This window comes from Solanum verrucosum, unplaced genomic scaffold, assembly GCF_900185275.1.
Source record: "Solanum verrucosum unplaced genomic scaffold, falcon-dt-bn FXZP01000247.1, whole genome shotgun sequence".
In the NCBI taxonomy this organism is placed as follows: Eukaryota; Viridiplantae; Streptophyta; class Magnoliopsida; order Solanales; family Solanaceae; genus Solanum; species Solanum verrucosum.
The window spans coordinates 549,991-574,504 of record NW_026020125.1 but is presented as its reverse complement, the minus strand read 5'-3'; the positions used below and the strand labels follow the sequence as shown (position 1 = coordinate 574,504).

At 31.9% G+C, this 24,514-nt stretch overlaps 5 protein-coding genes across 5 annotated transcripts in view; 3 read left to right on the top strand and 2 right to left on the bottom strand.

Moving 5' to 3' along the window:
* The window catches only part of LOC125825796 (mechanosensitive ion channel protein 10-like), a 676,215-nt gene that overhangs the window by 204,978 nt on the left and 446,723 nt on the right, over window positions 1-24,514 (top strand). The gene's annotated exons all lie outside the window — the stretch shown is intronic.
* LOC125825812 ((S)-coclaurine N-methyltransferase-like) overlaps window positions 1-24,514 on the bottom strand; it is a 345,716-nt gene that overhangs the window by 130,215 nt on the left and 190,987 nt on the right. The window lies entirely within an intron of this gene.
* On the top strand, window positions 4,252-13,707 carry LOC125825803 (25S rRNA (cytosine-C(5))-methyltransferase NSUN5). Its single transcript, XM_049505094.1, has 13 exons — window positions 4,252-4,553; window positions 7,906-7,964; window positions 9,187-9,237; window positions 9,315-9,450; window positions 9,703-9,788; window positions 10,585-10,683; window positions 10,819-10,872; window positions 10,961-11,105; window positions 11,549-11,610; window positions 12,282-12,369; window positions 12,465-12,533; window positions 12,645-12,806; window positions 13,349-13,707. Exons 1-13 carry the CDS (start codon window positions 4,313-4,315, stop codon window positions 13,540-13,542), a joined length of 1,446 nt encoding a protein of 481 aa, XP_049361051.1. The 5' UTR covers window positions 4,252-4,312; the 3' UTR covers window positions 13,543-13,707.
* Window positions 17,724-20,866, top strand: LOC125825838 (uncharacterized). Its single transcript, XM_049505125.1, has 4 exons — window positions 17,724-17,858; window positions 18,961-20,166; window positions 20,248-20,555; window positions 20,626-20,866. Exons 1-4 carry the CDS (start codon window positions 17,724-17,726, stop codon window positions 20,864-20,866), a joined length of 1,890 nt encoding a protein of 629 aa, XP_049361082.1.
* LOC125825823 (17.3 kDa class II heat shock protein) lies at window positions 22,830-23,411 on the bottom strand. Its single transcript, XM_049505116.1, has one exon. It carries the CDS (start codon window positions 23,336-23,338, stop codon window positions 22,862-22,864), a length of 477 nt encoding a protein of 158 aa, XP_049361073.1. The 5' UTR covers window positions 23,339-23,411; the 3' UTR covers window positions 22,830-22,861.

Sequence of the window (24,514 nt, the reverse complement as noted above, 5' to 3'; positions counted from 1 at the left end):
TTAATTATACTATAAAGTGAAATTAATTAATCAACATAACTTATTGAGTGTAATTACATAAATGGGGTCTGAGAAGGGTGATGTGTATATAAACCTTACTCCTTAAGTTGTGAAGGTAGAAAGATTGTTTTCGAAAGATCTTCAATTCAAGTAAAGAATATCAAAGCAATAGGATTACTCCATTTTGAAAAAGAGAAAAAATAAGTATCAACAAGCACTGCAACAACTTAAACCAACAGAACAAGAGGTAATAATAAAATCCAAGAAGAAGATAGACGAGGAGTACTTGTCATGATAATACTAATATGAAAACTAGACAATGTTTGACTATCTACTATAATCCTCGATTTCTAAATCTTCATATCTATTGTCATGCCCTCGATAAGTTGCAGTGCATCATATCATGTCTAATCACCTCTTCCCAATACTTCTTCAGTCTACTTCTGTATCTCTCCTCAAATTGACCATTATCAACCTCTCACACCTCCTCGTCACATGCAACTATTCATAACAATTAATATTTTAACTTAAACAAATAAAATAATGACCTACCATAGCCGGTGAAATAGTATAAAAATTCCTTATTCTATTAGTGCATATAACTAATAAATAAATCTGTTGCATTTTGTGGTGCAAGTTTCCATACGATCCTTTTAGTTTACTTAGTATTCTATTCGAACCACTTTACTTGTCATTTTTACTAAAAATAGATTATTCAAAATAATAGTAATAAATATTGATTAATTAGCATATATAAAAAAACTCATTGAAAACTATATACACATATTTTTATATCATAATTATTTAGATTAACTCTCTTTTTATGCCAGAGAAATAAAGAAAGAATATTTATTAAAGAGGCATTAATATTTTAATGATTATATAAAATTAATAAATAAAAATATAATAATCAAAACACATAATTTCTTTAAACAAAAAATGTGAGAAGTGTAACAAGCAAAATATAGTGCACATCAATTGGAGCCCACTAGAAATCTAGGCAAGTTCCAGGGAGTATCTTAACTTATAAGGAGACATTTGTTGGATACATATTGGTTGACTAATATCTTGAATATAGCAAATATATGATGTTTGAAGTATTAAAAAATGACATCAGTGTTGAGGTAGATGGATAATGTGTAATCCTGATGGCTAAATAAGTTAAAAGATTATAATGGAAAGGTAAAAAAAAATATTGAGATACATCAAGTCTAATCTGTAATGATGGTATTAAAATCCAAAGTTAGGCAAAATTTGGTTACTAAATACTCCCTCTGTTTCAAAAAAATGACATCATTTTCATTTTAGTCTGTTTAAAAAGAATGACTTTTTTTTTTGTAACATTTTAATTTTAGCTTTCCACGTGGCATGTTTAAAGCCACAAGATTAAAGGGCAATTTTGTACATTTGACATAACTTTAATTTAGGACCACAAGATTCAAAAGTCTTCTTTATTTTCTTAAATTTCGTGTCAAGTCAAACTAGGCCACTATTTTTTAAACGGAGGGAGTAACATTCTTGACGTTATACATATTCTAGATGTGGCATTTCTTGACCAATATATCCTTAAAAAAAAGAACCTTTATATTATTAGATGAACTAGCTAGGGTTAATAGTGACCCAAAAGGCTAGTGTGACCAAGTCCTATTAGTTTAAGCATCACTTAATTTATCTAGGAGTGAGATATTCCTGAATTTAAGTTAATTAGTGTAAAGTAATGTTATAGTAAAAGTGTTTAGTAGAATATTTGATTATATATATTTCTTTAATAAAAAAACAATCAACTATATAATTTGAATTAAAGATAGTTGTGAATTTAAAATCATCCTTTGAATATATCTCCGCTTTAACACCAAGTCAATTTGGTGTACATGTTCAAGCTGGGAAAAATATACTACCCCTTCTAAATGAAATAATGACCTACTATATAGCTCATTAAGTGTTTAATGGGTTAGGTATTGGAATGAAATTAAATTAGTCTATGAAAATGGACAACCATGTTCACTTTGTAATTTTGAAGACTTTTACGAAGTCTTTTTTTTTTCTTGGTTAATTACTACTACTATTGATTTTGAGTAAGGGTTGGTCAAAGAGTCAATAAAATTGACATCAAAATCTTGGACAGGAGAGTAGTATTTTGTAAGACCTTTCTTTTCTTCATGTCCCCTTGAAGAGGATTCAGACTAGGACTGTTCAAAATCGAACTGAAATCGATAACTCGAATCGAAAAAAGTTATTGGTTTATCAGTAATGGGTTATTGGTTTAGCGGTTCAGATAACGGTTTTGATTTTTTTGTTATCGAGTTATCGGTTCTTAACGGTTTGAGGTTTTTTCTTAATGGGTTAACCGATAACCCAATAATAAATTAAATAATTATATTTATATCATTTTGTATATAAAGTCTTTGACTTAGAGTTTAGTTTCCTACTTTTATTTCTGACTATCTCATAATCTTGGTTATTCTACAATGTAAAAGTGTTTGCTTTTGAGCAAGATGCAACTTGTGAACTCATGTACATGATTCATTCAATTTGTCACCTTGTTTCTAAGTAATTTTTTATTAATTTTTTTTTGTGTCAAATCTTAACGATTAAACCGATAACCGAACCGATAACGATCAATAACTGATAAACCAATAACCAATAAGTCAATATCTTAATGGTTCTATAACGATTTTGCATCTCTACAAACCAATAACCAATAAATCAAACCGATATACTTCAAACTGAACCGAACCGACCGATATGCAGTTCAGACTTTGGAAGGATCTTTGATTGCTTGTAAATAATCTATCCTTTTTTGCATGGAATTTTAGGTGTAAAATAACATAAAGTATATCTCCCAAAAAACTTGTGCCATTTCATTTTCCCCATATTTGTTTCAATTTAAAAATATTTAAGGTATTCATAAAGCTTTAACTTGATAATGAGTTCAATTAATGTTTGATATGGTTAAAGAGTTTAACATCTCTAAAGGACATAGTGGAATTGATCAGATCTTTTCATATGTTTAACTAAAGGCTTCAAGTTTAAGTCTGTAAAGTGAATTGTTAAAAAAATATATTCTACTTTAAATTTATCATCTGATAGAATCCCTCGAAATAAACGAACAGACTCTTTCAATTTTGTTGTTTTAACTTGATCATCTCCGACAACTCATATATTGTTCTTCATTTTTTTGTGGGTAATCCATCATTACCGATGAACTATTGTTGGTTTTCGTCTTTGATAAAAGACATTTTTAATAGTGCTTAGGAATGGTAAACATTTTAAATCTGAATTAGCTAGAGGATTTCGATGTGCCGTAAAGGTGAATCATTTCGAGTAATAGTATATCAAAGTACTCAAAATATCAAGAGAAACTCATATCTAAAATTTGAAACGGTTTAGAGGAGATATGGATTGGTCGAGATTGAGAGTGTATATATATATATATAGGAAAATTACTCGGATAAGCAAATATACTAGTTAATTAGCTAACATAACTATAGTTTGAATTAATTAAGGCTGACAACTTAATTTTAGCTGTAATTACGTCACTTATACATATACAAATACAAATTATATATATATATATATATATATATATATACACCCACACAATTATATGAGAGATATACAAATACAATTAGCCTCCTCCACTCTCTGTCCTTTCTCGCTCGCCTCTCTCCTCCCTATCCCAATCTTGCTCGCCAGATATACAAATACATATGTATATTAGTTACATGTATACAATTATCTGTCAGATAGAAATATACAATTCTCCTCTCTCCACTCTTTACCCTCTCCTGCTCGCCTCTCTCCTCCCTCTTCCAATCTCACTCGTCAGATATACAAATACATATGTATATCAGTTAAATATATAAAATTATTTGACAGATATACATATACAATTTGACAGATATACATATACACAATTCACCTCTCTCCACTCTCTGCCCTCTCTCACTCGCCTCTCTCCTCCCTCTCCCAATCTCCCTCGCCTCTCTCCTCCCTCTAACATGTAGCTATGAATCCTAATTAGCAAACAATAGCTATGGAGCATAATTAAATTATTTTTGAGTGGCTACATGCGAAAATTCCCATATAAATATTAGATAAATAACGTATATAAATATATATACATCTCTGATACATAATTATATACTGTACTATTTATACGATATCATATGTTAGTTCAACATTTAAAATAATGGCCAAACTCTAAAATATCAGGTCAAAAAGTGGCCAACCCACGCTATTTTGAATTCTCAAAGCCCATTAACACTTTCTTTCTCCACTCTCCACAGTGACCAGCCGGAGACTCGAAACCATGGGGCGGAAGAAGGCGCAAGTGGATACCAAACCGTCGGCGAAGAAGCCGAACCAGAACCGTCTGAGCAGCGCCGAGCGCTCGGCGCTCTTTGCACGTAGAGAATCTGCAAAGGTTTTGCGAACTATTCTACAAGGAGACGCCCGGCGCCAAGCTGTTGGGTCCATCAAGTCGCTGGTGTATAGTCCCTCTGTCAGGAACAAAAGAGCTACTTATGCTTTGGTTTGTCAAACTCTCAAATGTAAGTTCACTCACAGAGTAATAGTACCCATTTTCTAAATACTTGTTAGAGCGCATTTAGAAAATCCTGTTTTCTTATAGTATTTGACTAGATATTGAGTTCAGGAGAATAATAAAGTTCTTCGACCGGCAAGTAATCGAGATGACGTAAAACTTGAAAGTTCTTCGAACTTGAAAAATATCATCTTTTATGTTTATATCTCAAAATGTGAGGATACAATCTAGGGAGCTAAAAGAAGAGTGAATAATTAGGCAATTCTTTTACCAAATTTCCAGCTGCTAAGTGCAAGTGAATACATTTTCTGCTGACTAAAATTGCTTGTCTGCTTGCTTGGTCAACTGCATTTTGGGAAATCATCCCAGCTTTAAAGAGGGAGCTCGGGTGCTTTTGCTAGGCAGAAGTGATCATGGGATTATTTAACTTCTACAGGCATTAACCTGAAATGTTTCTGTATAACTTTTCAAGTATTGTAGAGAAAATTGTTTGCTCTGGAATCTGGACACCATTGGAAAATGGGATGCACTTATCTTTGCTGCTTAAGATTGATTTTATTTTTATGGAAATTGTTAGAATAGGAATAGGTTTATACAATCCTATTAGAATAAGAATATGTTTATACAATTCTATTAGAATAGGAATAGGTTTATACAATCCTATTAGAATAGGAATAGTAATAGAAATAGAAATAGGAATACTAAATAGTATCCTACTTGGTAAAGGATTGTATTCTAGGGTCTATAAATAGGGTCTCAATGTAATAATGTACACAACAACAATTCAATAATATTCTTTTCCTATATTTCTCACATGGTATCAGAGCCTCTACGAACTTGGTAGAGAATTAAAGAGCTTCCGCTGCCGGCGGGTGGCACCCATAGATGCTGCCCGTCTGGCCAATGATTATGTTAACAAAAGTTGGGTCACCGTGTATCTATCCGGTGACTATTTTCTTATATCTAATTTGTGTAGCACCGTGCTATCATTCCGGTGACTACTTTTTCATATTTAATTTTTGTAGCACCGTGCCATCATTCTGGTGTCTACTTTTTTGTGTAGCACTGTGTCATCATTCCAGTGACTACTTTTTCATATATAATTTGTGTAGCACCGTGACATCCTTCCGGTGACTACCTTTTTTGCATATCTTATTTGTGTAGCACCGTGCATCTTTTCGGACTACTTTTCATATTTAATTTGTGCAGTACCGTGGATTTTTTCGAACTATTTTCTCATATCTGAGTTGCATAGCATCATGTGTCTTTTCAGTGACTCCTCAGATTTGATTTGCATAGTTCCATTCGTCTTTCCGGTGACTCCTCAAATCTGATTTGCGTAGGGTTGTGCCATCATTCCAACCCTACCCGTTTCTTTTTCAGTAGGGTCGTGCCAACATTCTGACCCTACCCATATTATTTCTCTTTTTCAATGGGGTCGTTCCATAAATTCAAACTATCCTATATAATTTATATTTTCTAGTTGGGTTGTGACATCATTTCGACTCTACCCATATAATTTTATTTCTTAGATTGTGACCACTTTTAGCCATCAAATCTAATACTCCGGCATATGAGCATGTTCTGGCTAGTTTTTCGGTGACTTGTCTGATATCAACTCGTCTAGTGATTCCAACATGATCCATATACTTTACACTAGATTTTGAGCACTTACGACCGTTGCATTGTGAAGAAGTCTATATGGAGCAACCACCTAATTTTGTTGCTCAGGGGGAGTTTAGTAGCCTTGTATGTTGATTACGTAAGTCACTCTATGGTCTGAAACAGTCTTTGCAAGTTTGGTTTGGAAAGTTCCAACACTGTAATTTTATCACTCTGTGTTTTATCGGCATTATGCATCAAATTCAGTATTTCATGAGAAGACCAAGCACATTGAGATTGATTGTCAATTTTGTGAAGTCGAGTGATCAACTTGCAGATTTCACCAAGCCCCTCATCAGTCCTCGTGTTAATTACATTTGTAACAAGCTAGGTACATGAATTGTATGCACTAGCTTGAGGGGGAGTGTTAGAATAGGAATAGGTTTATACAATCCTATTAGAATAAGAATATGTTTATACAATTCTATTAGAATAGGAATAGGTTTATACAATCCTATTAGAATAGGAATAGTAATAGAAATAGAAATAGGAATACTAAATAGTATCCTACTTGGTAAAGGATTGTATTCTAGGGTCTATAAATAGGGTCTCAATGTAATAATGTACACAACAACAATTCAATAATATTCTTTTCCTATATTTCTCACAGAAATAAAGGAATAGTAGGGTAGTCTTCGTGATCAGAAGTATATATTCGTCCTTCTCACTTTTAGTTGTTTGGAAATTGTAAGAAGCATGATTCATAGCTTGTTTCTAGGAGGTTTACTCCAGTAATTGTTTTCATTTTTTTTCTTTGTGATCTTATCAAAAAATCACAACTAGTACATGTACTTCAGTGGCGCAGAGTAGTCCTATGAATTTTGAAATCTCAAGGACTTTACCATAACATATCAGACGCTATTTACCTTTTAAATAGCTGAAGCTGAAGTGTCAAAATGAGCTATTAAAAGCTTAAGTTGATGGAGTAATGCGAAGCAAAGAGTTTTCAATTTATGAGTGAAGACATGTGCTTCATAGAAGTGTGTCTTTGACACAATGACACACAAAGTGATCCCAACAATAAACAGTCAGTTTTTCTGAATCTCAACTTTGAGAAGTTGGATTTTTATCATTATTATTCCATCCATTCCAGTTTATGTGACACTATTTCTCTATTAGTTTGTTCCAAAAAGATTGGCACATTTATATATTTGAAAACAATTAATGTTACACTTTTCATTTTACCCTCACTGTTAACATTATTCTAAATGAAATTGCCCTTAATGTGAAGCGTTTATACCCACACAAAAGTGATGATTAAGTCCAGAAGTTTTGGAAGCTTTATAGCCACACAAATATTATGACTTGTTTAGGACTACAAGTTTCAAAAGTTTTCATTTCTTTTTTAAACTCTCTGCTGATTCAAACGATTTCACATAATCAAGTATAGAGAGAATATTGCTTATCCAATACTGAAAATTGTTGTGTTTATTGCATTTGAATGTTTTAGTTCTAAATTTATACATGTTTGATATTTTTTAACTTTGTAATTTTCTCTCTTCACTTCAGGGAAGAGTGCACTTCACTTATTGATTTTCACTTCAAGCCCCACAAATTTTGTCCCTTTTTTGTGTCTTATTCTTTTAAAAGCACTGATATTAACTCAGTGACTCAAATCATGCTATCTCCATATGTACGGAAAAGGTCCATCCCTTGGCTTCATAATTGCAAATGTTTTGGATTCTTCCTTGTTGCAGATCTTCCTGTTATCAAGGATGTCTTTCACACTGCCAATGTGCTGAGTAGCAAGTGGAAGGTTAGAAATATTTTCAACTTCTGAGTTTTCATTGATTGTTAGATCTTGGCACTTTTACTTCTCTCATTGCATGGTATGGTGGCTTAACTGTGAGACATGAGAAATTCTTGTTATCTGCCCAAAAGGTAGGGGTAATGTCTCGTTACATCCTACCCTCCCCAGACCCCACTTGTGGGATTACACTTTGCGTGTTGTTGTTGTTATACTTGAAGATCTTCCTCTTTTCGTTCTATCTTTCCGAGTACTATTCTGAATAACCCGTGTCCGACACTCGCACCTGTTCCTCTTTTGTATATCTTCAGTTACTTTTTTAAAAATAATAATAATAATTATGTTTCATCATTTTATGCTTGATTAAATAAGATAAAGTTATTGACAGATGGCAGGCCATCTCCGAATATCAAGTAGACATAGGTTATCCAAAGTATATAGCTTTCTGATGCCTTTCTGGGAAGAGCTTAAGTTGCATAAATTTTTCAAATAACTAACAATTTTATCTGTGTGACATAAGTAGTCAGTTATATTAGTTTCTTAGTGATCAATGCCATTTTCAACTTTATCTTGGGAAAACCTCTGAACTTTTTGTCCATGTCAAAATAAATCTTGTTTCTTGCGTGCTGCTTATTGATATTTCACAATCCCAAGAACAACTGCTTTAATGTGATATGAACTAACAAGTAAATTATGGCGTTTGCGCTTCAAATAATCCAGTGTACCAGGCTAGCAGCTCAACTCAATATTTCAAAAGCATTGAAGAGTTCTTATTATTCTTTACTTTCCTTTTTAACTGTTGGCTCAGTTAAATGTTTCTTCTGCCAACCACCTAGGTAAGCTAATTTCTCCTTACCCATCTTTCACTTGCTTTCCTGAAGTACTATGTTCTTAACATAACCCGTTAACCCTGTTTACATCAACTATTTTACATGTTGGATAGACATCTTTGGTGTGTAATAGTTTGGATTTGTCTGCACAATAGTAATTAATTAATTATTGCATTATGAAACATCCATATAAAAAGCAGCAATCGGGAAATCTGATATTTTGTTATGGAATCTTGCCAGTGTTTTGGAAGGAAAAATGTTAGTAACATAGAGCAATACATTATGGTGGTCTATAGAATGGACTGGACTTAATCAAGATACAAACTTCTGGAATCTTTTGACTGGAATTTTAATTCTCTTTGATTTAATTGTGCACTAATTTGCTGCTAATGTCGTTGCAGAGGCAAGAAGAATTAATGTATATAATCTTGTATGACATCCTTTTTGGCCAGGTATTTGTCAATATACATCCCCAGTGGGTTTCATTGCTTTGGGCTCTTGCTTATGGAGATTGTTTAATCTTATACAGGAGGCTTTGTTAGCTGGTGATGCAGAAAAGTTTCTACTGCAGAAAAAGGATGTGTTGCAGGCAGCTCTTGCCAAGCTTTTAGTTCGAAAGAAAGTAAAACATGTCTCAGATTTGATGACTTCTTATAAGATTTCTGGTACGTGGTTCAACTCCTAGTCTGTTGATGGCGGTTATCTCTATGGGTTAAACAATGGGACATACATAGTTCAAACTTGTCAACAGATTATTTAAATATAATTGAACTGAGAAGATCCTTTCTTTATCAAAAATAGATGGAAAAGTGTCTATATTCTAAGCTGTGTTGGATTACACTTGGTGTATTTATTATATGGAGCAGAAAAGCAGTCTCAGATGTGTCACTGGAATCTTGTTTTTTATATCATTGCAGACCTTCTGAAACCCCGTTATGCTCGTGTAAATACTCTGAAGATGGACGTAGAGTCTGCCCTGGTCGAATTTAAGAAACAGTATGAGGTATGATATAATCCTTAGATGCAGCAGTTATTTTGCATCGCCTGAATAATTTGAAGTAACTTTAGTGTCATTTGACTGGTAGAGTATAGGTGGAAGATGTATCAGAGAAAATTCCTTGTGTCAAAACATCCTAAGCCAAAATCTGATCCTGACGATCATCTTTGCTGTACTTAATCTTTGCAGTACTTCCTCTAATGAATTGTTTGCCTGACTAGATTATAGATTTTTTATCCAGTTTTCACGATAGTTGTATAGAGGTATGATAGTCCTAGGGTGGACATAGATGTTTTGTTTAGAATATTGAGATGAAATACGAAGTTTAACAAATTGAGGTCCTAAAATTAAGAAATTTCCTTTCAGAAGAAAATGAGGAGGGGGGTGGGGGTGGTTCCAGCTGTTCTAGAATTTGAAGAGTGGCTTCTCAATTGATAATTGATGTATTGACCTCACTTAGGGGGATGGCGGTAGAAGGCATACTTAAAGATACTAGTAAACTACAGAGATTGATATACTTTAAAGTATGTAGTACCACAGATTTTTCATGTTTGTCAATTCAATGATATCATTATTGCTGTATTCGTGTCCTTATTTGATAGAAGAATTATTGTGAATCAATTCTGCATTGAAGAAACAATCAAATATTTATTGATCAATTCATTCTCCATGGCCTGATAGATCTTTTGAAGAACAGATTAATCGGGCAAGAATAAAGATAGAATCCGGTTTTACTTTTTATTGGTGCTGTATTCTCGTTATTATAAAATTTATTTATGTTTATTTTTCGGACATTAAATAGGTTTGTCAGGATGCAATGGTTCCTGACCTGTTGATTTTCCCCCCAAGGACTGACCTGCATGATCATCCTTTGGTAAAAAGTGGAAGTGTCTTTCTGCAGGTGCAGAATTCTCTTTCTTAGAATGGAATTTTGATGTGAATACAATAAGGAGTTTCTTGTTATGCAATCATTTCCCCTCTTTTGGGTTCTATCTAGCTTTCATTGACATGCTACTAATGTCCCTGGTTCCACTAGGGTAAGGCAAGTTCCATGGTTGCAGTTGCTCTTGGGCCTAAACCCAGATGGGAGGTAATTGCATGGAAAAAGAGTAGTTAGGTTCTCTAGATTGTCATTTTCCTCTTGGTTGTTGTTCATGGTTGTTTATTCTTCTGTGAAGGTCATCGATGCATGTGCGGCACCAGGGAACAAAACTGTTCATCTAGCTGCTCTTATGAAGGGAAATGGAAAGATAATAGCTTGTGAACTTAATAAAGAAAGGGTTAAACGTCTGAAGGACACTGTTGAACTGGCTGGAGCGACTAGTATCCTTTTAATAGCTTTCTGGTATCCTATCCACCTTCTCACATAAGATTGCTCCAGAGGAAATTTAACCATCACTTTTCTTTTGGATCGACATATACCTAAAGTGTATTGGATCCCCTTAAACTATGTGCTTAGGTCCTTGTTTTTGTTTAAATTATCCCATCTCTAAGTAATTCCAGTAATCTCGCAATTGTTCACTCAAACTGGATGGAGTTATTAGTTTCTATATGGCGTTAGACTTTTAATACCATAAACACCTCTTTGCATTAGGTGCCTGAAGTTTATTTTTGAGGAAATATGGCTTTTGGAACTGCAGATATCTTTAGTTGTTTCAATTCCCTATTTCAAGTAATCCTAAAACCAGTTAGTTATATGATAATGTCTATTTGGTTTTTGTTTCATTGTTGCTATAATATGCCTCGATAACTTAACTTATCCGAAGATGTGGAAGTCAAGCATGAGGACTTCTTAAACATGAGTCCTGAGGATCCAGCGTACTCGAAGGTAAACATACAAGACATTTTTTGGGGAATGAGGCGTTGTTGGTTGTCAGATATTATCAACTTATTAAGTGAAATCTATTACTTTCTGTCCAGTTAATCAATCTGCTTAACTTGCAGCACTGGAATAAAGTAATCAGTTGACCTATTTCATAAACATGATTGATAGGGAAAAAATAATTTGTTGTAAAGCTTGTTAGTTTTATGTGCATGATCCATTTTTTGTATCGAACGATTCTCTGATACAATAGATAGCAGACTGGAGAAGAGGACAATCTCTCTCCTCAACTATGAGTTGGTAACACTTTGATTGAACATGACAAAGCCTTTGATTCTTCGTTGTCAATTTGTTGAAGAAACACTTATATATAGGCATATGATTTTAGTGTATCCAGAACAAGCATAAAAAAGAGACAAAATCCTTCCTGTTTCTGGACAGTGTGAAAAACAGAAAAAGGATATCAGTCAGTGCTGGTACAACCATGAAGATAGATATTTGATCTGGGGTAATGCTGGGTTACACTCTAATTAGTTTTCCTGAATGGTGACGATTTTACAAAAATTAAGTAGCCAGTTCACATTTTCAGCAAGCATGGTTCCAACTTTGTAACTCTCTGTTTTCTGTTTGGATTTTTTAATGGAATTCCTTTATTTAACACATTAACCGGCCACCAGGTTCAAGCAATACTGTTAGATCCATCATGTTCAGGATCTGGGACCGTTGTTGATAGATTAGATCACCTGCTCCCCTCTTATACAGCAGGTGACTTTGCTCTTTGTGTATTCATTTCCGTATCTTTTGTGTAACCAACCCTTTGCTTTTCTCGTTTTAAACTAATTTCTGAAAAAACTTTGCAGAGTCTGACGTAAATAGACTAGAAAAGCTCGCTGCTTTTCAGAGAAAGGCTTTGGAACATGCATTATCTTGTGAGATTTATAACATTGTTTCTGATTTGTTTTTGTTTTTTTGCCACAAATGGCAAATTCATGTATGTTTGTGCATGCAACTGATCAATTTACCCTCTCATCTTGACGTAGTTCCAGCTGTTGAGAGAATTGTTTACAGCACATGTTCTATTAACCAAGTTGAGAATGAAGATGTCATCAAATCTGTTCTGCCTCTTGCTTCTTCTTATGGTTTTGAACTGACAACAATCTTTCCCCAATGGCCTCGCCGAGGTCATCCAATTTTTGATGGATGTAAGTGGTCATATCTCATAAGCTTTCTTTCTGGGTGCTTACCTGACCCTAGTACTTAGAATCAAACTGCCTTCCAAAAGTTGGTCAAACTAGACAAATAAAGAAAGAGCACAGTGGAATGAAAGAATATTTTGTTCTTACAGTTTTCAAGTGCTCTTAAGCATTCTCAAGCATCATATATTTTCGTGTTCAATTGCTAATAGTCTAACCTAGATCTGGTTGGCTAAATGAAACTGTTGCAATTATATTCTTTTAGAAGTTAAGTGTCATTTATATTCAAAGGGCCAACATGTCATTAGACAGAAGATTAAACTGCAAGCTATACCACCTTCAATAGTGTATAGTATTTGCATTACACTGAAGGCTGTAGGAAAACATGTATGTATGAGCTCTGTAAATATATACAGTACCATCCTGAAGAACAGTAGCTCAGTGCTGTTCTGATACATTCTGATCCTTCCTGCCTGATGCTCGTCTGGTTTTTATCAGTTGAAATTCTTCAGTTGCATGTGTATGATTATTTTTAAAAAAAATTTGCGCAGGTCAACATGTGCTGAGAACCGATCTCATAGAGGACCAGGAGGGGTTCTTTATTGCTTTATTTGTCAGGAAGGGTGTGAGCCCTCCAGGCAAGCACATCAGAGATGTTGGAAACACATTACGAGCTGTTCAACGAAGAAAAATGAGAAAGATAAATTCTTTCTTCCTCCTCAGAACTTTGGGTTTGTTGTTGTAATCCTAGTTTTACTTGTATCAATCAGGCAATCCGTAAATGATAACATCCTAGAGAAAATTGCCAGAATTTTTGTCTCCAGGTGAGAATGTAGTTTTGGTCGAAGTTTTGTTTTATTCATTTCAGGTTTCTGATCGTCTATTAAACACAACAGTTATATAGCAAAAATTTTCTGGCATTTGATGCTTACATCAACTTGTATTTCTCTTCTGCTCTTTCCTTTTCAAAAAAATAATCAAACTTTCATTATTTCGCCATGACAAAAAAAAATTTGTATTTATTTATAAAAGAATAATATTTTAAATTATAGCATAATGAAATTTATTGATTGCCTGCTTTTACAGAGGTAAAATGTGTGGTTCAATAATATTATAAGGTAATTTGCCCGCGCTTTGCGCTGTCATAAATAATAATTGCATTGAACTTGCAAATAATCCTTTACTAATATTCATACATTAAAAATAATGGAAAAAATAGGTTCTTAAAAAAATATTAGCAATATTCCAAAATGAATTTGATTATGTCATTAACACATAACTCAAGAACCTCTAATGAATGAATTATTCAAGAAATAATAAATCATTGGTCCTTTAATCAACATTAAAAGGAAAATAAGAATATATATACAAAGGCACTTCGTAAGAAAAGGAACATATTTAAGTTGCGTAGGTTATACAATTGTGATATATGCCTTGGAGAAAAAAGTCAAAAATTTATTAACAGATTCAAAAAAGAAATTATGCTTGAACATTAAAACAATAATAACTTTTGAACTTACATAATAAATTTCTTCAATTGATAAGTGAGAAACTTCATATCTATGTAGAAATAGATAATATGTAAGCTTATATATAGTAGTTTTAAGTTATAGAATTTTATATAGAATATCAAAATATGAATTCTTGGAATTTAGTACAATAATTATTTTCTGCACAATGAATATACCTACTATATGTGTATATGTTCAATATGAATGGAGACAATAACTTTACAGAAACATAAACAACAGAGTTTAGAACGTGTACTCAAAAACAACAACTAATATTATAAGCATAAATTAATGACTGTAAAAAAAAAAATCAGGATATGTAAAAATAGAATGAAATAGAAGGGAAAAATTGAGTTCACTGAATGAACAATGTCCCATTAAGAAAATTATTTCACTCTAATACCAGAGGTTTAAAGAATTAGATCCTCTCAGGATGGAACGATTTTATTCACCAACGTATTGATGCAAAAACAATGGTTTCAGTAAGTCACTCAATAAGAGTAAAGTACATGAATATTTATTAAAAATAGAACTTTCTTGTATTTTGATGTTATAGTATTTTTATACAAATTTATTTTTAAGAGTAGAAGTTATTCAATTGTAGTTTACTATTTGTTTTATTAAAAGAAAAGACAAAATTTCAAATCATAACACTATTTTCTCCTAGTTTACATAATTTCATTTTACATATTCATTAATTTGTTTTTGAAATTTTACAATGGTTAGTTTATTTTTTTCATCTATATGCATGGTTACATGGTGTCTCTAATTAGAGAGTCAAATAAATATTTTTCTCAATTTTCTTCTTTGCAAATTTCATTAGTATAACACTATCAATTACTTTCAAAATATTAAATATTTTTAAAATATATATATATATATATATATATATATATATATAACTAATGTGGTTATCAAGAGCAAATGTTTCATAATCATATGATACACCAATAAATAATATGTAGTCATTATGTGTTTTAAAATTAAAATGTAAGCTTTCAAAATCCAAATTTCATATATAATATAGTTATGATAGTGTTTTGGAATTGAAGTTGTGCACAAACAAAACATTAAGGATACTTGAAAAGGATAAAAGAGAAGTAAGGGATAATGGGTAAAAAGTTCAAAAAAGTACTTTGGTGGTGAGAGAATAATCATCATTGTATATCATATAATTGTAATTAATTGCTAGTTTTAATTCTATTATTTGACTTTCTATTATTTTTTTTTTACTCCTGTTAATATTAACATTATTATGAAAACAACAAAAAATCATATAAACTTTTAGGCTTGATCTCTTGGAGAAGAAAATATTTCTTTGGAAAATATTCTAAATAAAATGTATTTTGTAAAAAGTTATTTATGAATCTGCAGTAGTTGGATTTACATAGTCTGTACTAACAAATACTTACAACAATAACTTTATAGAAACATAAACAACAAAGTTTAAAACATGTATTCAAAAACAACAATTAATATCATAAGCATAAATTAATGACTAAAAAAAAACATACCTGGATCTATAACAATAGAATGAAATAGAAAGGAAAAATCGAGCCCACTGAATGCACAATGTATCCTTAAGAAAATCATTCCCCTCTAGTACCCGAGGTTTAAAGAAATAGACACTCTCAGGATGAAACAATTTTATTCACCAGTGTAATGATACAAAAACAATAGTGTCAGTGAGCCACTCAACAGGAGCAAAGTATACATATTTAATTGAGGAGAAGAAGAAGAAGTTCAGAATCAAATATTTAATTGTGCAGAAAAAGAAGTTCAGAATTTTTGTTGTTTTAAAATGAAAGGAAACCCCTCTATTTATAGACAAAAAATGGTAGTGTGAACAAATGCTTATTGTGCCTTACCGAAAAGGTCACAACTCTTTGGAAAAGTCACAGCTCTTCGGAAAGGTCACAACCTTTCATAAAAGTAACACTCTTCATAAAATCACAACTTTTCATAAAAGTCACAACTTTTCGATAAAAGTCACAATTTTTCATGAAAGAAGAAGACTAATTTTGGAAATAAATAAATTAAAAGGGAATGATTGTTTGTGGTAGCACCACGTAGACGAGACTAAGATTCTCTTTTATATATATATGATATATAATATGATGATTTATACTCGGAAAAAATATGCTACGTAGATACTCCATCTCAATTATGTGAGACTTATCACTAATTGAAATTCATATTAATATTAGTTAATAGTATTTCAAATTATATTATTTCATCGTCATATTAACATGAAAAATCATATCTTATTATACTTTGTATATACTCCCTCCGTCCCTATTTAATTGTCCATATTTCCTTTTTTAGTTGTCCCTATTTAGTTGTCCATTTTGACAAATCAAGAAAGGACAACAAATTTTTTCCTATTATACCCTTATTTAAATAAAGTTGTCATAAATAAAATAAATAAACTTATGAACTTCCCAGCATTGATTAGTTATCTTGAGTGAATTTATTTTGAAATTGTAAATTGTACTATAAGGGTAAAATTGTAACTTCACTATGCTAATCATTGTTGTCTTAATCTGTGTGTCATTCCTAAAGTGGACAACTAAATAGGGACGGAGGGAGTAATATTTAAATGTTAAAATATTTAAACTTTAAAATATTAAAACAATTTAATCCATATTAATTTAAAAAATTAAGTAAATTAAGATAAAACTAGTGTTTGGCCTAAAATTTCCAAATATTTTTGGGTTTAAGGTTTTGGAAAATTTCACCATATGTTTGAGAGAAATATTTGATTTTTATAAAAAAAAATTATATATATTTTTTAAAAATTATTAAAATAAATTTGTATTATTATTTTATAATGAATCCGTAAAAAGTCACAATAACCAACATTAATACATAATTAATATAATTTGAATATTCACATTAATCCAATATTATATAAAATATGTATATTTCGTACAACAAAATAGAAATAAATTTTAATCCAAAACCATAAATGATGGATATTTTCTAAACTATAAACTATAAAGATTGTAATATAATAATTTATAAATTTTAAAATATTCCCAAATACTAAAATTTGGTTCTAATTCTTTTTTTTAAAAATATAGATGGGATGTTTATTTTTGCCAAGTAATTGACAAATTATAGAGTAATTTCCCTAGATAGTCACCAATGTTTGGGAAATTACCTAGGAATATCATTTATGTTTTTTATAGGACCACAATATCACCCAACTTGATCTTTTTTCCTCAAAATATACTTCACACAAAAAAAATATTATCTCTCTCCTAATAGGATGCCATGTCACATTATTCTTTTTTTATTATTAACATTTTTTTAAAAAATATTAGACAACCCATATTAGACAACCCAGTAAAAAAAAATTACAGAGCCAAAATTTTCTACCCTAGTTCTAGGGGATTTGGCGGCAAATCCAAAGATGAGCTCCTCCAACTCTTCAAGAAAATATGGGGCTTCCTCTGTTTCTTCAAGAAATAAACTAATGAATTTGCATAAGGAACTGTCTCCTGAGTCGTTGTATACCTTTGATGTCGACCAAAGAAATGGCCACGAGGTAAAATTCAAGTTTTCTTCTGATTCTTTTATCTTTGAAGTGTAAATTGTGAAATAATTTGAATACCTAACATGATATTGGAGTAATCTTTTTAAAATTTAGGGGTTATTTGCTTGCTTGTTTTTGAATCGGATATTTCTATTGTTTGAATCTGCCTAAGCTTTGAACAAATGTTTATAGTTTGTGTAAATATCATTTTTTTTATCATGAACAAGAAACCTTTGATTTTTTACAAGCAACAGATGTTTATAGTTTTTGTAAAAATCGATGTTCCTAATATCTAGTTTATCTCTAAATATCCAACTCCAGAAGTGGATTAGTACTATGTTTTGGTTTTACAAAATGTCTGTAGGCTCCTAATACTAAGTACTTTAGTTACGTTGTGGAATGCCTACATTAGGAATTGAATTGTTTGTGCCCCTGCTATGTAGTTCTTGTCTTTCTAGCTATAAGCTCAATGCAAATCAAGTTTATTTGTTTTATTGAAATTATTGTATTTTGATAAAGAAGAAAGAGTCTAATCTGTGGATTGTGGCTTCAAAAGATTTTGAAGGTATAGAGCAAAGGAATTTTACACAATAGTTATATATGAAGACTAGTGCAACAGGACATGGCCTTAAGTACATACATATGCATATATCAGCAATCCCTCAATATAGTGACATGTTGCTTGGACTCTTCAACAATATCAATGAGTGTGTGTCGGATTCTCAAAAATAGTGTATTTATTGAGAATCCGACACGAGTGCGACACCGAAAGTGAAAATTCCACGCAACTTAGTTGGTGTTCACTCAAGAAATGATTCAAAACAAATTTCAACTGTCAGTGACTAACATATATAGATAAAATTCTTTTAGCAGTAGAAAATCAAAACAGAATGCTTGAATACTATTGAAGCTTTTCTAGTGCAATATTAGTGTTGTTTTGATAACTTTCTGTTGCTAATTTTGGTGCGATTTTAATGCCCTTTAGAGTGAATAAATTTATGCATATTAAAAAAAACACTTAGTGTTACTTCTAAATGAACACTGTAGTATTTTTCTTTCATTCATCTGGACACAAGGAAACGTTTTGCTTCTCAACATCATTTGCTTATTGTAGGAGTATCCAGATGCAACAACATTGCAATTTGAATCTTTTTTGAGTCGTATTAACAGTAAAAATATAAATGTGAATATTGGAGAAGAGACTGATAATGTTAAGGATACTATCGATGAGGAAGATTTTCATGATTCAGATTATAATATTTCTGGTGAAGATGATGACTTTCAGGAGGTTATAGTTGTAAACAAAAATGTGAAAGGGAGGGGACGACCAAAAATTACACCAGGCTCTATCAATGTACCATCTAGTTCTGCGATTGTAGTACCACCACAGGTTGTTGATACCGAATCTGATTATGTAGATTCAGATGAAATGTTGGAGGAGGTTGAGTCTGAAAAAGAAGAAGATAAGCTTCAGGAAAAAGTTACCTATGTGGAGTATAATGAAGAGAAACACAAAGACAAGCCAATATTAGAGCTAGGGATGACGTTTGGAAATTTTACAGAATTTAAACAAGCTTGCATGGAGTGGGGTATTAAAAATAGAAGAGAGCTAAAGTTTTATCCCAATGATACAGAGAGGGTGGTGTGTATTTGCAAGCGAAAAGACTGTCCATTTAGAATTTATGCTAGCAAGCTAAGTCAAGATGATTCTACCGTGCAGATCAAGTCTATCAATTTGACTCATAAGGGTGGCATGGTGTTTGATAATCCCCACATGACACCAAAATATATATCTAGAAGGTATTTTGAAAATTTTAAAGTTGATCCAAATTGGAGTATAAATGGAATCATAGCTACCGTAAGAAAGGACCTCAATTATACAATATCATATAAGAAGGCATGGAGAGCCAAAGATCAAGCTCTAAAATGGGTGGTTGGAGATGAGAGCCTTCAATATGGTAAGCTTTTATCATATAGAGCAGAGTTATTGAATTCTAATCCTGGATCAACTGTTGTGATTTGGAGAAATGAAGAAAAGTTTCAGGGATTTTATGTGTGTTTTGGTGCACTGAAAGAAGCATTTAAATCAGGGTGTAGGCCCTTCATTAGCCTAGATGGATGTTGGCTAAAAGGAAACTTTGGAGGAAATTTATTGTCGGCAGTTGCTATAGACCCTAATGATTGTATTTTTCCTGTTGCCTATGCTGTCATAGCTCAAAATGAAAGTAAAGAAACTTGGAGTTGGTTCTTGGAGATTCTCAGTGAGGATCTAGAAATAAGAAACAGTCATCACATAGCGTTTATGTCGGATAGACAAAAGGTTTATCATTTTACAGTTAATATATTTTTATTTAATTTACTTTGACATTGTCAATTAACTATTTTAAATAATTATGCGCAGAGCTTAATTGGAGCAGTTAAGGACTTGTTTCCTTTTGCTGAACACAAAAGTTGTGTTAGGCATATGTACCAAAATTTCAGAGGAAAACACAAAGGCAAAGCTTTGAAAGATTTGGTGTGGAGTGCAGCAATTGCCAGTAATGAAATAACATTCAAGAAATGTATGGAAAAAATTGAGCAAGAAGATAGAGAGGCAAGAAATTGGTTCAACCATCCAGAAAGACCATTTCAAAGTTGGACTAGAGCCTTATTTAAAACAAATATTAGATGTGATATGTTGCTCAACAATTTGTGTGAAAGCTTCAACAAGTAAGTTCAAAAAAAATTTTATCTTTCTGTCAATAGTTATTTATATAATACTAATGCATATATTTTTTAGGTATATACTTGATGCCAGGGATAAACCAATCATTACAATGCTAGAAATGATAAAGAATAAGCTAATGAAGAGATTGCATAGCAAGAGAATCTGGATTGAAAAATATCAAGATAAGATTTGCCCCAAAATTGTCAAAAAACTTAACAAAATTAGTAATGAGGCTGTTATGTTTAAACCTGACTATTCAGGGGGACCAAAGGTGTTGGTTAATGGACCTGGGGACCATATGTGGTGGATATGATGGCTAAGAGTTGTACTTGTCGGAGATTTGAGCTAACTGGATTGCCATGTACTCATGCCTATATCAGTATTATTGATAACAGTGAAAAAGTGGAAGATTATGTGAATCCATTCTATCATATTGATACCTTCAAGAATGTGTATTCTCATTACATCAACCCAACAAATCATGAAGATCATTGGCCAAAAATATTAAATGGTGGACAAGTTTTTCCTCCTAATGTTGTGAAGAAAAAAAGGGGGAGGAAGCCCAAAAATAGGAAGAAAGAGCCAGAAGAATTAGAGAAGCAAAAAGCTGCTGAAACTACTAAAAAAAGAGCTCGAAAGAAGACCGAAAACATGAAACCTCAGAAGTTGTCAAAAAAAGGCTTTGTAAAAGGAAGGTGTTCAATTTGCAAGGAGGAGGGTCATAATGCAAAAGGTCATTATAATGTGCTCAAAAGGGTTGTTGGCACATCTTCCAATCAATCTCTAGATCAGACCTTAGAACAAGCTGAAAATGATGACTTCTGGGACTATTCTAAATTTTATCATCCATAAATGTGAGTAAATTCTCAAATGAATTTGAACTTCACAAAGCAGTCAAATACAACTCAGGTAATGAGTTTTTTATTTGTTTTTTCTTTCATTAGTTTCATTGTTTAGTTGTAGCTTTTTTTCCATTGCTTTTATTGCTTAGATTTTTTTCTATGTTTGCTCAGGTGTATGCTGAATCTGTTGATTGATCTTCCACTAAAAAGTGAAGAAATCATTTTGAAAGAGAAGAAATGAAGGATTATGTAGTTGCTTTGCAGAAGGAGAGAAACTCTAGCAAACATTTGAGATTATGTTTCGTGTCTTTTGTTAGTTATGTGAAGCACTTCTTTAGACACATGATCTGTCTTCTTTTTGCTAAAACCTCTGTGGTAACATTATGGTCTGCTACAGTGTGTTGTTGCCACTTGTCTATAAAATATTATTTAGTTGTAAATATAGCAAATCATGACACGCTTTTTTGAAGCGTTTATGCTAAAAAAATTATTTTAAAGATCAAATTTGTTTTTAAGGCGCTGATAAATTTTTTATTAAATTTATTGTCTTCTTCATCAGCTTCAAGGAACTAGTTTAATTTTTTCCTCGATAGCAAGGCTAAATTTTTGTATGGATATAGCGACAAATACTTGTAAATGAAACATAGGATAAAGATTTTCGCTATAAAATTGAAGTAACTAGATTTTCATAGAGAATGGATTAATGCTCTCTTATAGATACATTAAACAAGTTGTCATTTAAAGAAATAAAAAATGTTAATAATAAAAAAAGAAGAATGTGACATGGCATCCTATTAGGAGAGAGATAATATTTTTTTTGTGTGAAGTATATTTTGAGGAAAAAAGATCAAGTTGGATGATATTGTGGTCCTATAACAAACATAAATGATATTTTTAGGTAATTTTCCAAACATGAGTGACTATCTAGGAAAATTACTCCAAATTATACGCTCAAACACTACTCTCAATCTTTTCCCAAAACGGAGCCAAAATATTTTTTTTTTTCTGTGTAGAGCAGCTACACAGGGAACCTATGTTGCCTAATTGGAATCAATTCTTCCATGACAATTGGGTTATAGCTTACTCCTTACTCCATATTATAGTGTTTTTCAGTTGATCTTGGAATAGGATTTTACCAATTCAAATTCATTATACCTTTCCATATTTTGAATAGGGAATAATTTATGGATGACGATTATGTATTTATGTTGCTAATCCTCAATGAAAATTAAATGAGAGCCATTTCTGTTTAAAGAAGAAAAAAAGTAACAGAAAGCATTGCACGGCATTAAACAGCAAAACAAACAATACCCAGTATTGTAACCTCACATTGCAAACTTGAAAGCAAACTTGAAAACATAGCAGAAAGATAAAAGAAAGAGTAAAACAACACGACTTCTACATCTCTACCATCTTTATTTCTACTACATCATACCCCACCAACCATCAAAACAGAGTCCATAACTTCAAGCAACTTTCACCTCAATTGTTTTTGGTTTCTTTGGCTCAGGAGGAGGCAATTTCTGAACAGTAACAGTCAGAACTCCATCTTGACAAACAGCAGAAATCGCATCAGTATTCGCATTCTCCGGCAGACTAAACTTCCTCATGAATTTCCCAACCCTTCTCTCCATCCTAATAAACTTTGCCCCTTCTTTCTCTTCTTCCCTCTTCCTTTCTCCGCTAATCAACAGCACATTGTCTTCTTCCACCTGCACTTTGATATCACCAGATTTCAACCCTGGCATATCCACAACAAAAACATACGAATTAGGATACTCCTTCACGTCCGCTGGTGTAGCAGCCATGGCCTTAGCATCACGAACGTAGTTCCTTGATGGTGCATTGACCGACTTGTCGGAATCTTCACCGGCAGCTTCCATCATATGCTGGAGAGTGTGGAAGAGTGGTGTGTTATCGATACCCAGCAACCTCAAATCCATTTTCAGTATTGAGAAATTTTTGGATATTGTGATTTTGTGCTTGGAATTGTTCAATTTTGGTTTGATTTCAAATTGCAGTGAATTTGGGGATTAGGGGTTAGGTTATATAGTTGAAATGTGGAAAGTTCTGGAGGTGGATCGAAGAAGAATGAAGACAGTTTCTAGGAGCTTCTACTCTTCATCACGTTCTTTCTACACTTGTCTAGAAACTTGCCGATTGCTCCTTTTTATTTTTTATTTTCTTTACACTATTTTTCAAGGGGTTGATATATTTATTTATCAAGAAAGAAAATTTACTTTATTGTTTGTTTGAAAAGGCACTATTCGGATAACGGAGAATTTTTATATAATCAATATTTATTACTTATGTGAGACACTTTATTAATTGACATGTGGACTAAAAGATTTCAAAATTATTTTAAAATAAATTATAGAAAAATCTATATTAAAGTTAGATTCTTAATTAGGATGTCTAACTAGTACTAGTAATGGTGTGCATTCGGTTTGGTTTTGTTCTATTCGTTTGGATTTTTTGGTTCTTAATTTTAAAAAAGTGTAACCCAATTTCATCCAAAATAAATTTAATTAGTTTGGTTTGATTTTCCTCTATTCTGTTTGGTTTTTTTGGTTTTGTTATTTGGTTATGTCAATAATTTAATATACTTTCTAATATAAATCATAAGTAAAACTTAAAACACAATACTTATAATTATATATATTATAGATGTCCAAACATAAAATATAAACTTAATCATAATGAAAGCAATAAATAAAAAGGGACAAAAATAGTTAACTCCAACTTATATATATATATATATATATCAGTTCTTTTGGTTTTTTGATTTTTTTTTGAATCTAAAACCAAACAAAAAAAATAAACAAAGTAAATTATTAATTCAAAATCATTTCAAATAAAAAATTGATTTGATTTGATATTTCGATTTAATCCAAATAGTGCACAATTATACTAGCTAGAGAATAATTTAATGAAACTTAAAAGTTAAAAAAAAAAAAGAGAGAAGAAAATCTCCATATTAAAGAAAAAGAAGGCATAGGCAGCATCGTTTTAAGATTTTAATAATTGCTACATAAAAAAATTGTTTTTAATAGTGTACTATTTTAAATGTTCACGTATAATTTAAATTAAAAGTATGATAATTTAATTTTTATATTAGC

Bases quoted from the DNA above. Each gene is read 5' to 3' on its own strand.
- LOC125825803 (XM_049505094.1), top strand. From the start codon at position 4,313: ATGGGGCGGAAGAAGGCGCAAGTGGATACCAAACCGTCGGCGAAGAAG. The intron at 9,451-9,702 runs GTACGTGGTTCA...ATATCATTGCAG, and splicing joins GACTTCTTATAAGATTTCTG to ACCTTCTGAAACCCCGTTAT. The intron at 12,807-13,348 runs GTAAGTGGTCAT...AAATTTGCGCAG, and splicing joins TCATCCAATTTTTGATGGAT to GTCAACATGTGCTGAGAACC.
- LOC125825838 (XM_049505125.1), top strand. From the start codon at position 17,724: ATGAGCTCCTCCAACTCTTCAAGAAAATATGGGGCTTCCTCTGTTTCT. The intron at 20,167-20,247 runs GTTTATCATTTT...AATTATGCGCAG, and splicing joins TTATGTCGGATAGACAAAAG to AGCTTAATTGGAGCAGTTAA. The intron at 20,556-20,625 runs GTAAGTTCAAAA...TATATTTTTTAG, and splicing joins TTGTGTGAAAGCTTCAACAA to GTATATACTTGATGCCAGGG.
- LOC125825823 (XM_049505116.1), bottom strand. From the start codon at position 23,338: ATGGATTTGAGGTTGCTGGGTATCGATAACACACCACTCTTCCACACT.